The sequence below is a fragment of the Miniopterus schreibersii genome, assembly GCF_964146895.1.
Source record: "Miniopterus schreibersii genome assembly, chromosome: 4".
In the NCBI taxonomy this organism is placed as follows: Eukaryota; Metazoa; Chordata; class Mammalia; order Chiroptera; family Miniopteridae; genus Miniopterus; species Miniopterus schreibersii.
In genome coordinates this window covers 24372073-24386577 of record NC_138105.1, presented here as the reverse complement: position 1 = coordinate 24386577, position 14505 = coordinate 24372073, and the positions used below count along the sequence as shown (strand labels likewise).

At 38.4% G+C, this 14505-nt stretch overlaps 1 protein-coding gene across 1 annotated transcript; it reads right to left on the bottom strand.

The window, feature by feature from the left end:
• Positions 1 to 613: 613 nt before the first annotated feature.
• On the bottom strand, positions 614 to 13950 carry ZCCHC10 (zinc finger CCHC-type containing 10). The gene is made up of 4 exons (XM_081134224.1): positions 13869 to 13950; positions 6777 to 6938; positions 3294 to 3335; positions 614 to 2743 (listed from the first exon to the last, which is right to left on the bottom strand). The coding sequence occupies exons 1-4, from the start codon at positions 13907 to 13909 to the stop codon at positions 2476 to 2478; spliced, it is 513 nt and encodes a 170-aa protein (XP_080990350.1). The 5' UTR covers positions 13910 to 13950; the 3' UTR covers positions 614 to 2475.
• Positions 13951 to 14505: the final 555 nt, after the last annotated feature.

The window sequence follows — 14505 nt, the reverse complement described above, 5'->3', positions numbered from 1 at the left end:
AGATATTTATGCAAGGAAAATCATCCCTAAGATAGTTATCTTCAAAGGAATCAGTATGTGGAGACAAAAGAGAAAACACTCATACAAAATTTAACAGCTATTACTAAGTACCTGTTTGTCCTCTGAGGATTCAGGAGCTATTAATTAACAATTATAGAAAAAGGTCATTAGTGGAAAAACTGGTGAAATATAAATAAGGTTTTTGGCTTGTTTTATCACATTAATTTCCTGGTTCTGACCATTGTACTATGGTTATGTAAATAGTACATTAGGGGAAGCTAGGTAAAGTATATGCAAAAATTGTAATACTTTTACAACTTTTCTATAAATCTACAATCAGTTCAAAATAAAAAATTAAAAGAATACATAAAACCATGAATATGAAGTACACCTTCTGTGCACTTTCTTCTATACCCAGTAGTAACTTGTGGCCTAATGTCATATTTTGATCTCAGGCCAAATTTCAATATTGTAACAGTCATACTAACAAAATGTTTGGGGATGAAAACCTATGACCTAATCACTCCTTTTGAAATGGTTGTGGTTGAGAAATAATACATTTACTAAAGACTACCATTAAGTAGAACAGCAAAGAGATAACAGAAGAGTAAGCTTATGAGCACAAACTCTTGAGCTTTATTTCATTGCAAGTGATGTTATCTATGTACACATTTTTTCTCTTCCCAAGTTCGTTATCTGCTGATATTGCCCTTAAAGAGACCACATGGTAAAATGTGTTTAATTACTAATTTATTAAATTTTCCTGTCAATTGATACATTCTGTGTGGAGCCTTGGAAGGATGTTTTGAGAGTTTATTTACAATCACTGAAAGCAGGTGGTTCCGTAAAACTTACAGGTAATTGCAGTCTCCTTAAACTCACAACATACATATATTTCAACATTTAAATAGAAGCCCATTTTCTTCCAAAGTAATCTTCTCCCACTTTCTCATAAAAATATAAAAAAGATAACATTCATAGTTTAAAAAACCTATATTGAACCCAAATCAAGATTTCTCTACAAATGATGCATTTTTCCAAAAAGTTTAAAAGGCATCACAGAGTAATGTGTGATGTTAAAGTAAACAATCTCACCACAGCAGAGTAACTTTTAAGAAATATTGTGCAGTATTTTTAAGCTTTCATGCTAGATTTCAAGTGTGTATGTGCTAAGTTAACACACCTGATTAATCCAAGTCTTTCATACTTATGCAGTAGACTACTGTACATGACCAGTTACCACATTAACTGTGCTACTGCAATCGTAAAAATGGTAAGAGGCAATCCTTATGAAAGCTTAAAAAGTTCTTAATAAAAGGCAACTGACATTGTCCTAATTTTCTGTAAAGATTACCTTCCTTCCTTCCTCCTTTCTTTTCCCCTTTGAATGGTACCTTTTATAGCATATTAACCCACAAAGATATTTGTATCACTTTTACTTGTTAGCCTTTTAAATGACTGTTTTCTGATACACTGAATTTATCAAAAGGCACCAAGATTTCTAAGTAGTTTAAAAATTTTTGTTCCTTTTTAAGTTCCTCTAGAATGATGTTCCTCAGAAAAGTATCTCTAAGAATCAGAAGAAAATGAATGATACAACACAGTAACTTGAAACTTGTTCCATCAAAAAAGTAGAAATATATTAATAGGTTCCTTGAACTTTCATTTAGGACAGAAGTCAAAATAGCTTTCTGAACATAAACATAAAAATAGAGCACATTTATTAACAATAGGAAAACTCCTAAGCTTATAATAACAATGTAATAAATCTGACGTAACAGCACACAGCCAAAGCATTAGAAATTCACTGCCGGATGTTCTGATGCATTAGCCTGAAAACATGTGGCATACACAACACTAACAAATAACAAAGTATTGCATTGATTTCACAGGGAGAAAAGGTAAGTTTTTTTAAAAGATTTTTTTATTGATTTTTTTAGAGAGAGAAGAAGGGAGAGGGGGAGAGAGGAAGAGAGAGGAAGAGAGAGGGAGAGAGGGAGGAGGGCGGGAGGGAAACATCACCATAAGAGCCGATCATCAGTCGGCTGCCTACGCACGCCCCCGCGGGGGACGCCCGCAGCCCAGGCATGCGCCCTGACCGGGCATCAAATCAGCAGCCTTTTGGTGCACAGGATGATGCCCACCCAACTGAGCCACACCAGCCAGGGCAGAAGATAAGTTTTATTACAAAAATTGATTTATTGGACTTCAGCTTTTAATTGCTAGAGATATATTTTTAAGATAAAAAAGAAAAACAAGATTCACCCTTAAAATAAAAAAGTATATATATCTATATCTATATCTATATCTATAATCCATTAATACTTTTTATACTCTTACAATGTAAAACATTTAGACACTTCTGAGCTCTCAAAATTTTGGCCAGTTAACCTATTTGGCTTTAACACATTCTAAATTCCCTTTTGAGAATCAGATAAGGTTTTCGGTCCATCACTCCAACAGGGCAGAGCAGTTCTATTTCTTTTTCTTCTTCTTCGGCGGCTCATCTTCAGAGCTGCTGTCCGTGCTGGTGCTGCTACTGCTGGAAGAGCTGGAATCTGAGTCTGAATCGGAGGATGAGGAGGAGCTTGTGGAAGAGGCCGAGGATGACGAGCTGGAGGAGCTTTCGTCAGTGTCACTGTCCTCAGAGGAGGACGAGGGAGACGTGTCTTCACTCTCTGATGAAGAATCACTGGCCGAACTGTCACTGCTGCTGCTACTGGAACTGGTCACACTCTTAGACCTATCAGACAATCAGCGGTTACATGCACGAAGAGCTGCCGTTTAACAGCATGTGAGTTTCAGATGGATATTATATACATGTATAAACTGAAGCCTGGCTAGCGTTGCCATACCACCTTCCCTCCCTTAGCAAGGGTAAGTGTACCTAATACATTATGCTCCACAGCAAATAATATTAGAATAAAGCTGTAGTATAACAACTGGTTTTATTTAAACCCTCATGAAAAGTGGCTGTTTCATAATCTTAACCACTTTAGACCAGATACAGCTGGTCAATAATTTCTTACCAGTTTAGTAACATTTCCTATTCTAAGCCAGGGAATATGTACTATTTCCAGGTAGGACTCTGGGAAGTAGGAGAAAAAGGAGACATCAAGGCAACAAATTCCAGGCAGGTAAAGAGGAACACAGCAGAAAACAATGACATTTAATCATACATTGCAAACAAGAAGCTTCAGATCCAAATCTTATAACTATTTTAAAATCACTCTTCCTATCCCTCTAACTAGTATTGCATATTAACTATATAACACTCCTGAAGCCACACATACCTTTTTTTCTTGGTCTTTCTTTCTACATTAGTTTCTCCAATGCTGATAAACATGAGGGGAAAAAGAAATTCCTGTTAATAGAGTGATTATGCACAGCTCAGACCAACCCTTCTGTCATCCCCAAACTAGTTTACACTGGAGAGTCACTTTGTCTTTTATAACATGTACTCAGAGTCCAGTATTTTTTGTTATAACCAAATGGAAAGCTTCCTAGTGAAGGCTGCATGTGGTACACAGAGTCAACTTAACCAGCACTGAAGCAAGACACGCTATCTATCAACTTTATCTTAGGAGCCAGGTAAGTTAGTAGTTAAGATGACTGAATGTACCAATCTGATTCTTTTCTACTTTGGACTTAGGCTAATATGGCTAAATCAGCTAGTCTTGAACAATGATACAAAGTAAATAATAAAACAACAGTTGTCATTTATAATTTGAGTTTCCAGAGTCATATTATAAATGGCCATTTCATATAAAAAGAAAAGCAACTTTCAATTTAAAATAACCATTTCTTTTTCTGTATGTCCCCTAAATGTTCAGTTATTTATACTGAACTGTGACAGTTAATACTTTGAGACTGTTCCCTCACATCATTTACCAGGAACAAAGTCTAGTGATTTTTAAATGAAGTATACAAATGGCTTGCTGTTATATACCTGCCAAATAACATGCATGCTAAATCAGGTTTTCAAATTACAGAATTATTTCTATTATTATAGCACTGTCTTGTAAATTTAATATTTCTATATTCTGGACTTCTCTATATTTCCTAGGTAATGCTTCTATCCTTATTTTCTGAGTGCTCAAATATAAATATATACGTATGTAAAGTTGTTTTACACAATAGAATTACTTTATTTTCATTTTGGAGGTAAAATAAGTGGGAGAAATACATTTATTAAACCACATCCCAAGAATCCATCACCACTGAAATGCACACACTTCCATCATTTTATCATTAAACCAAAAATCAGCAGTCCTTATGTAACAGAACTATATCTAAAATTCATGTAGATCTATGTATTTTTAAGATAAAGATACATGTATAATACAACTAGAAAAACAAAAGTCAAAATAAAGTTGAGATGAAGTTATTCATAATTCTTATATTTTATTTTTTAGAACAGAGGTCTCCAAACATTTTTGCTTATATGCCTAATAAAATAATTTTGAAAAACTATGTTTCCACCTCATACTTTTTTTTAAATTAACCATTTTATTATTATTATTATTATTAAATCCTCACCTGAGGATATTTTTTCCATTGCTTTTCAGAGAGAGTGGAAGGGGGAGGGGGGGAGGGAGGGAAGGAGGGAGGAAAGGAAGGAGGGAGGGAGAGAGACAGAGAGAAACATCGACATGAGAGAGACACATCAATTGGTTGCCTCCTGCACACACCCTGACCCAGGCGGGGGACTGAGCCTGCAACTGAGGCAGAATCAAACCCAGGACCCTTCAGTCCATTGGAAAATGCTCTAATCACTGAGCCAAACCAGCTAGGGTATCCCTCATACTTTTTTATTCTAAGTTTCAATATTTGCAAAGGATATAATCACTGGCATATTATATATTAATATTTTAAAATTTATCTTTATTGTTGAAAGTATTACAGATGTCCCCTTTTTCCCCCATTGATCCCCTCCACCCCAGATCTGCCCCCTCCCCGAGGCCTTCGCTACACTATAAGAAAATTGTTATATGACTTTGATAATTGTATCCAATGGAAAGTAAATGTCACAATAATTTGATCCCTACCACAGTTCACTTAAAAAACACACAAACTTATCTTTAAGTTGGTACTTTTACATTGTTCTTTTTTCCTTTTGAACTTCTACTTTCATTCTGCTTTCCCCTTAGAATGTATCCCAAATATTTTTATGCCTGAAAATTTTACTGATCGCTTATGATACTTCTCTGTAGTAAAAAGAGACATAACTTGAAATTGTATCTTTTAATTACCTATGATCATAAGAAAAAAGTGTTTAAAGATTCTGAACTGAGTTACCATTACAACTACAAATTGATTAAAACAATGTAAAAATATATTATAAATAATTATTATATATAAAATAATTTTATTGGAAATGCATCTCTTAATGAAAAGGATTATTTTTCTAGTTTATGTATCCATGAATATTATTGCTAGACTACGACAAGGTTCAACATCAATTCAATTCCTATATTTAATTTTTATAGATCTGACCCTGATAAACCTTGTTAACCTAAATAGGTAGATGAGAATAGAAAGAGTTTTGTTTTAGCAATGTCAGTGAATGCTTTTAACTCCTCCCATGTTATATTCTATAAGTAACATAATAATATGTCATTAAAATATACTTATAAGTTGAAAACTCAATTAGGTCCTACTTCAATTTTGCTAGGGTAAAAAATTTATAGAATAATTTACTCCCAATAATTAGGGCCATTCACTTTCTCAGTACAAATACCAGCATTTTGAAGGATCTCTAGGTTTTTATATATGAGGACAATATACCAAGGTAAGAAGAGAGAAGTGAGAGGTATGCCTTTTTTTGTGAAATTAAAGAAGGGTTGTTGGGAAAGGGGAGTGGAAAAGTTCAAGAACCAGGAGACTAGTTCTCATACAGATTTATTTTTGGAAAAAGTATATATGAATGTTGATAATCTAGAAACTAATTACTTATCTATTCCTGCATAACCCTTGAAGATCCTCATGTCCACAAATTGGAAGGCAGCTGCCTTGAAAGTCCAGATGTTTATAACACTATTATGAAGCTAACAGTCCTGAAGATGCTGCTTCTTATGTGTAGCACTAAGTTGACCAGCCCCCTTCCTATTTCAGTTTTTCTAAAACATGTACACTTATTTCATTAGAATTTAAAAAGCTTTATTCAAAGAACATAAAAGGGTAAATAACAATGTTCCAGTTTCCTTCCTACCCAGTTCTCCTTTTAGAAAGGAACTACTATTATCAATCATTTATATATATATTTTAAATCCCATTATTCCTTTTTCTTTTCTAACATAAATGATAGCATATTATATATGCTGTTCTCTACTTGGCATACTTATCTTAGATATCTTTTCATATCAGCTTATATAATCTATCACATAGTATCCTGTTGTCATGCCATTGGTAGTTGAGGCAATAAAGCAAAATGGTTAAGAGCATTGATTCGAAAGAGACTGGTTGGTTGAACACTTAACTTTTCAACTTACTAGCTGTGTGACAACACTGAGCAAGCTACTGAACCTCTCCATGCCTCAGTTTCTTCATATGTAAAATGGGGCTTAATAATAGTACTTACCCTTATTTTATAGATATGACGCTTAGATATGCTAACACTTGTAAAGAGATTAGTACAGTGCCTGGCACTTAGTGAGCACTCATTAAACATTAGCTAATATTATAGCCTAAATCTAGATAACCACCATGAGATAGCCCTAAATAAAGTCTATAAATATAAATTAAAATATTCCTTTGGATATCACATGTAAACTTACCTTTGTTGTTGCAATAATCTGTTTTCTTTTTCCTTTAAAGCTTTCTTCAGTTCTGCTGTTCTTGAAGGCCTATGTAGGTATTTTCTTTTCCCTGTGCATTCATAAGTCCAATGTCCAAATTCCAAGCATTTTTGACATCTTACATGTTGCTTATTTGCTTCGCTACAAAGCAAAAATCAGAATACAGGCCTTAAATTCTGCCCTGAAAAGCATAAACAATGTAACGTGTAAAATGATGTTTATTTTTAAATAGAAACAAACATCATTTTACAGTTTAAATTGTTTATGTTAGGTTTAATCACAGCACAGCATAGTAAGTGGTTAGGGGCATGGACCTTGAAGTTAAGAAAGAAATGAGCTCAAATCTTCACTCCAGTAGCGGGAGACTAGGACAACGCTTAGGCTCAGAACTGGAAGACAGTCAAAACATTTAACACAATCTGCTTGAGGCATCAGAGAACTAACAAGACAGTAAAGAATCACCAAGCCTGCCAGGCCGTGTTGGCTCAGTGGTTGAGTGTCGACCTATGGACAAGGCAGTCACAGTTCAAGTCCTGGTCAGGGCACATGCCCGGGTTGCGGGCTCTATCCTGGTGGGGGGTGTGCAGGAGGCAGCCAATCAACGATTCTCTCTCATCATTGATGTTTCTATCTCTCTCTCTCTCCCTTCCTCTCTGAAATCAATAAAAACATATTAAAAAAAAAAAAATCAAGCCAAGATATGGGAGAAGATGGAAATCCAGAGTGGTCGGCCCTGTCATTTGTAGCCACACTTAGGACTCTGAGGGTCTATCCCTTAAGAATAAACCAGCCATATATGGAGTGCAGCCTGGTTTCTAGACCTCTGGAAGACTCAGGAAAATCTCAGTTCCTGAAATTGGATTAAGATAAAGCAAGCAAAGAAAAACAGATGAAAGGATTGGAAAGGAAGAAATAAATTTGGCGTGGCCAGCATGGCTCAGTTGTTGAGCATGGACCTAGGATCCAGGAGATCAAGGTTCAATTCCCGGTCAGGGCACATGCCCAGGTTGCGGGCACCATCCCCAGTGGGGGACGTGCAGGAGGCAGCTGATCAGTGACTCTCTCATCATTGATGTTTCTTTCTCTCTCTCCCTTCCTCTCTCTGAAATCAATAAAGATATACTTAAAAAAATAAAACATAAATAAATGTGATTCCTCACTGATGATGTATTATGTACATGGCACATCCAAAAGAATCTACAGATAAAATTTTTTGAATAGTTTGAACTCATAAGTGAGTTTAGCAAGGCTTTGGACTGGAGTCAGCAAACTGTCTGTAAATGGTCAGATGGTAAATATTTTAGGCTTTGCAGACCAAGAGGCAAAAGTGAGGGTATCATGTAGATACTTATATAATAAAAAAACAATTTTCCAGATATATTTTGCTAATAAAAATATTTCAAATAAAAGAGGTTCACTAATAAGAATGGAATCCTTTTCTGGAGCATAACGTTTTACTCCATTGAGATTCAAAGTTAGTGTTCTTTATCATCAAATTGATCACATATATACCTATGTAAACAACATTCTTCTGGCCCTGGCTGGGTAGCTCATTTAGTTGAAGCGGTGTGCTGATACACCAAGGTTGCAGGTTCAGTCCCTCATCAGGGCACATACAATGATCAACCAATGAATGCATGAATGGGTGGAACAACAAATCAATGTTTCTCTCTCTCAAATAAATAAATAATTAAAAAAACAAAAAATCATTCTTAGCTTGCAAGACTACAAGAATAAGCAGCAAGTGGGATTCAGTTTGCCAAACTGAATTAGATATATCAAACTGTGTTAGATATAAAATCCACATGTAAAAATGAATTGTTTCTATGTAATGAAAATAGTTAAAAATGAAAATTTAAAAGGTGGTATTTATTTTTGTTATCCTCACTAAAGGATATTTTTTCCATTGATTTTCAGAGAAAGTTGGCGGGGGAGAAGTGGGGAGAAAGAGAGAAACATTGATGTGAGACACATTGATTGGTTGCCTCCTGCACATGCCCCGACCAGGGCCAGAGATGGAGTCTGCAACTGAGTACATGCCCTTGACCAGAATCAAACCTGAGACTTCAGTTCAAGGGCCAATGCTCTAATCAATGCTCTAATCACTGGCCAGGTCAAGGTAATATTTACAATATCCTGAAAAATACCAAATACCTAGAAATAAATAGAAGAAAGTATGTGTAACACTTTTATGCAGAAAACAAACATTACTGAGAGGAGCTAGACATTTAGATAAGTGGCTAATAGAGGGATATACATACCATGTTCATAGATTGGAAGACTCAATATTGTAAAAATGTCCCTTCTCTCCAAACTGATCTATAGATTCAAAGTAATGCCAATAAAAATCTCAATAAGTTTTTGTTTGTTGGTTGGTAAGGGCCTATAAGAGAAATATCTGAAAGTCTGCCAAAATGAGCTGAGACTAGTAAAAAATATCAAGAACATAAAAAATTATTTCATTTTGTGTCTTAGTTATATTTAAAGCACAGACAACCAAAAAAGGGATAGGTTCACTATTTGGCATGCTAGGCAAAAAGGCCACCAATATTGCATGATGGGCTAAGAGAACAAGCAGGACTATTTTATTTTGCTTCAGTTTGAACTCAGATTCAATTATACATAGAATAAAAAGAGTAAAACTGAAGTCTAAGATATTTGAGGAGTATGTAACAGCCCTTATCCATTGCAAATGTGTTTAAATCACATGACCCCGTTATTGCTCCCTGACATACCAGAGATTTTCCAGGTGAGACTGTTGGACTGCTGCTGGTAATGTGAGGAACTCTGGCACACAGGAGTGGTGCTGAAAGACTGGAAGTAGGCAAATGCTGTTTTGATTTTAGAAGTGGAGAGAAGGGTAGATTCCTCAAACTAGACCAGTGAACTTGACATCCATTGCAGCGAAAATGCTGGCTGGATTAAATCAATTCATAAAGAAGAGCCATGAACACTAGGTATCAAATCATTACAGACTAATACTGTATTGCCTTTTGGATATTTGTATTTCAATAAGGCATCCTGGAAGGTCTCTTACAATATCGGTGTGAACAAAACAGAACAATTAGGCAGATCAGTTGAACATCATGGACATCATGGACAAAGAGTGCTGTTTAACAAGTTGAAGTAAATTATATAGAGAGAGGTATCCAGTGATGGCCTGCAGGGTTTGGTCCTCAGTTTGGTCTTGTTGAACATTTTTACAAAGGACACAGACATGTGAAATTATCACACCTGCAATTAACACAAAGCTGGGAGGGACAGCTAATATGACGAATGACCAGATAAGGATCCAAAAAGGTATCAACAGGCTGGAACTCTTTTTAAAAAATATATGCTTTTATTAATTTTTAGAGAGAGGAAGGAAGAGGGATAGAGAGAAAGAAACATCGATGAGAGAGAAACATCATCAATCAGCTGCCTCCTGCGTGAGCACACAACCTGGGCATGTGCCCTGATGGGGAATCCAATTGGTGACCTCTTGGTTCATGGGTCGATGCTCAGCCATTAAGCCACACCAGCCCGGCAGGCTGGAACTTTTTGTCGAATCTAACAAGATGAAATTTAACAAGGGTAAAAGTAAATCTGATACTTAAGCCCAGAAAATCAATACGAGTACAAGATAGGGAAAACTTGACTTGATGGAAATTCAAATGGAAAACACTTAGGGTTTTTAACTGACTGAAATCAGTTTAGGTTATAAGTTGGGAAGTTAGAAGGAAGCAGGGTTTAGTTTCATAAATATTATTTTCCTTTCAGCTCAGCATAAAGTTTTTAATAGATTTGAAAACTGTAACAGGCTACTTCAGGAGGTGAATATGTCCTTATTGCAGGTCTTCCAGCCAAAGTTAGATGACTGCCATAAAATGCTGAAGAGACAGTAGTGGAATTCAGTGGTTTCAGTAGAAGAAATGACTTCAATAGTGCCAAGATTCTATAATCTACTTACATGAATATGAGTACATGTAATTACAATTTAAAAAGTGAAAATAATCTCATTTCAATTGATTTAAAGCTAAGCCGCTGAAAGATCTGATACTTGGGGAGTTAAAATTTAGGCTCTTTTGCTTTCCTGTTATTTTTCCCTATTAGTCCAAGGACTTTTTAAAAGATAACAGTACTTTCTCACTTCTCTTGACTGACTTAAAAGCAGTTTAAAACTTGTTGTTATGGAAATAATATATGCTCTTTATAAATAAATAAAACCTTTTTTGATTAATATAAAATTAAAAGCAAAGGTCTCTTTTCTGATCCCCTCCTCCCAAAAATATTCCCCAAACTCTCCTGGACCCCCGGCTTCTAAAGGCCCTCTTTCTCTGTCTGCAGACTTACAGTTAGTATACCATAACAGCTTTTATTACACACTATGTTTTCTTCCCAAGACCAGAAGCTCCCAAAGGTAAGATTTGTCTTTTATTCATGTACCAACTACAGGCATACTATAGAAACAGAACATTTGTATGACTTTCTGATACTTCTAAAACAAGAAATAACAATAGTCTTTAGGTGCTAAAAGTCTCACTTTCACTTCATATTTAGAGTGGATATTGGTTGGTTTTGCCAATCTAGCATTCACTACTTCCTCTGACCTACCCATCCAGCTCATCACTGATTTGTAGAGATCCATTCAATTGTTCTGGGAAGAGAATGACATCTAAGTCAATCATAGCTTTACAATCCCATGGACTTGGTTCTGGTTTGGGCATGTAACCCAGTCTAGACCAATGAGATGCCATCAACTTGAAGCTAAGAGGATATAAAAGACCCAAGATACTGCAGCCATCTTGATCCCAAAGGACTGAACTTACACAAGTATGGAACCAACACCCAAAAGAACCAGCCTGAGAATTAGAGAGTGGAGCCTGGTGACATCATTTAGTATGCTTATTAAGTATTACTAGCACTCCAGTCTCGATCTCAGAACTGACTGCAAAGCCTTCCTCCATCAAGCATACTACGTACTCTGACTCTCTAAGTCTTTACCCTTATGCTCAAGGGGCTCTTCTCAACTGGCATGAGAGACAGAGTCTGATGGAGGGGAGAAGAAAATGGACAGGGCCCTTAGAATAAAAAGTATAAATATTAAAAAAAAATATAGCCCTGGCTGTTTTGGCTCAGTGGTTAGAGCATTGACCTACAGACTGAAGGGTCCTGGGTTTGATTCCGGCCAAGGAAACATACCTCAGTTGTAGGCTCGATCCCCCGGTTAGAGCACATGCGGGAGGCAACCAATTGATGTGTCTCTCTCACTTTGATGTTTCTCTATTTCTCTCCCCCTCCCCACTGTCTCTGAAAAAGCAATGGAAAAAATATCCTCAGGTGAGGATTATAAATAAATAAATGAACTATAGCCCTGTAATCAAAGAACTTACATGCATATATGCATAGTCCATGGACAAATGATAATGTGGTCAAGGCCTGGGTTGGGGGCAGACGCAGGATGAAGGGGGCAACCCTGGGGGTAGGGGGGCATCTGTAATACTTTTAACAATAATGATTAAATCTTTTTTTTTTTTTTTTAAAAGAAAAGTAATATAACCCTGGCTGGTGTGGCTCAGTTGGTTGGAGATTCATCTGGTGCACCGGAAGGTCTCTGGATGGATTCACGTCAGAGCATATACCTAGTTTGTGGGTTTGATCCAGGAAGGGGTACATACAGGAGGCAACCAATAGATGTATGTCTCTCACATCGATGTTTCTTTCTCTCTCTCCCTTCCTCCCTCTCTAAAATCAAGAAGAAAAAATATAAATATACATATATGCTAGCAGAATGTATTACTGATGTGCATATGGTGATGGCATGAAACTCTGAGAGAATGAAAGAGGCAGACATTTGGGCAGGTAGGTTGGTAGAAGAAAAAAAGGCTTTACAAGAAAGGGGCACGTGGGATGATTCCTGCATTATCTGTCTATAGCAAACCTGTGCCACTCACTCTCTCATTTGTCACAAAGGCCATCTTTCAGTTCTTAAAAACTACCTTCTTTCCTATCTCAAAGCAATTATGACACTGTTTGGATGCTCTTTCCCCAAATCCTCTCATGACTGGGTCTTTTCTCACACTTTTCTTTTTTTTTTTTTTTTTAAATCCTCACCTGAGGGTGTTTTTTCCAAGGATTCTTAGAGACAATGGAAGGGAGGGGGAAAGAGAGAAACACCTATGAGTGAGAGACACATCCCTGGGTGCCTCCACATGCACCCCGGTGCGTGGTCGGACCCTCTAACCACTGAGCCACACAGGCCAGGGCTCGCACTTTTAATCTCTGTTCAAACGCCACCTCCTCAGAAATACCTGCCCTGCCCAACCAACCTAACAGGGGCCTTTTTCTCTTCCCACCACCTGTTACTTCCTTCAAAGTTCTTATCACCAAACTGCACTTACTTAAAATGTTCCGCTTATTATTGACTCTCCCCACCCCTAGAACGTAAGCTCCCTGAAGGCGGGGTTTGTCCTGAACCCCTCTTTTGCTTTATACTCAAATTCTGGCACAGAGCGGCAGTTAATGAATACATCGTTTAGCGAAGAGAATGAATGACAGGAAATGAGACGACAGCTCGGGAGAAAAGTCGGCGCTGTAGTCAGGCCGTTCCTAAGGAAGGCGGCAGGAAGGGGGCAGGAAAAGCCAGCGGGCTAGAGGCTGCAGGTAGGCAGCTGAAGGTTCACGTCGGTGAGAATCCAGAGCCAGGATCGGGCCTTCAGGCTTCCCTGGCCGCGCGTGGGTGGGCGGCTAGGTGGGCAAAGGGGCACCAGCCACTTCGCGACCGACTCCTGCGCGTCCCCTCCCGGGAAACCCAACTGTAAGATCTCTTCAGAACCCCCCAACCCCACCCTCAGGTCCCGCCCCGCGGACCTTACGCAGCCGTCTTCTACGAAACCGCTAGCCCACCGACACTAAACTAATTGCCCGGCCCGAGCAGCTAGCAGCCAACCTGCGAAAGAAACAGCCATCCTCTGCGGGGCTCCACTGAGGATCCGACACCCGCCCCGCATCCGGGCGCCTGCTCACCCGCCGGCTGACGCGCTTCTCCCCGCCCCCAGCCCGCCAGGCAGCCCAGCGCCGGCCCTCACTCACGCTTGTCTCCGGGCTATGAGCCGATGCATGGGAGTCGCCATCTTAGCGCGGCTGAGGGCAGCCGCGCAGGGTTTTGGGAAACGCCTCGGAAGGGGCGGGGACTTCGGGCCCCGGAGGACGCCGGCGTGGGCGGAGCGAGCCCCGCCTCCCGGCGTGCGGAGCCGGCGTGGGCGTCGTGCCTCAGGGGTGGGTCTCGGGTCCGCGGAGGAGGCGTGAGCGAGTGCTGTGGCCGGAATGGGGTTTTTAAGGCTGTGGACTGGACAGCTGACCCTGGAACAACACGGGTTCGATCTGTGCGGGTCCACTTGCACACGGATTTTTTTTTTTCTCTCTCCCAATAAATACAGTTGTCTTCTTATCCACAGGCTTCGCATCCGCGAATTCAACCAACCTAGAATCCAGACCAGCAATTGAAAGGCTAACTTTAGCAAGCCTTGAAGTGAAAATGTATGTTAATTATTTCTATTTTTATGTATTTCGTAGGCGCATTATAAGGACCCTATACTATGTAAGTAAAGCTTCTTGGTCAATGGGCGGAAGATACTACAAATAATTATTTTAGAATATTTTAGCATTTAGTGTCAGATGATGGAGACTTTGTTACCTTAAATACACATTCTTTGAAACATATGTAACT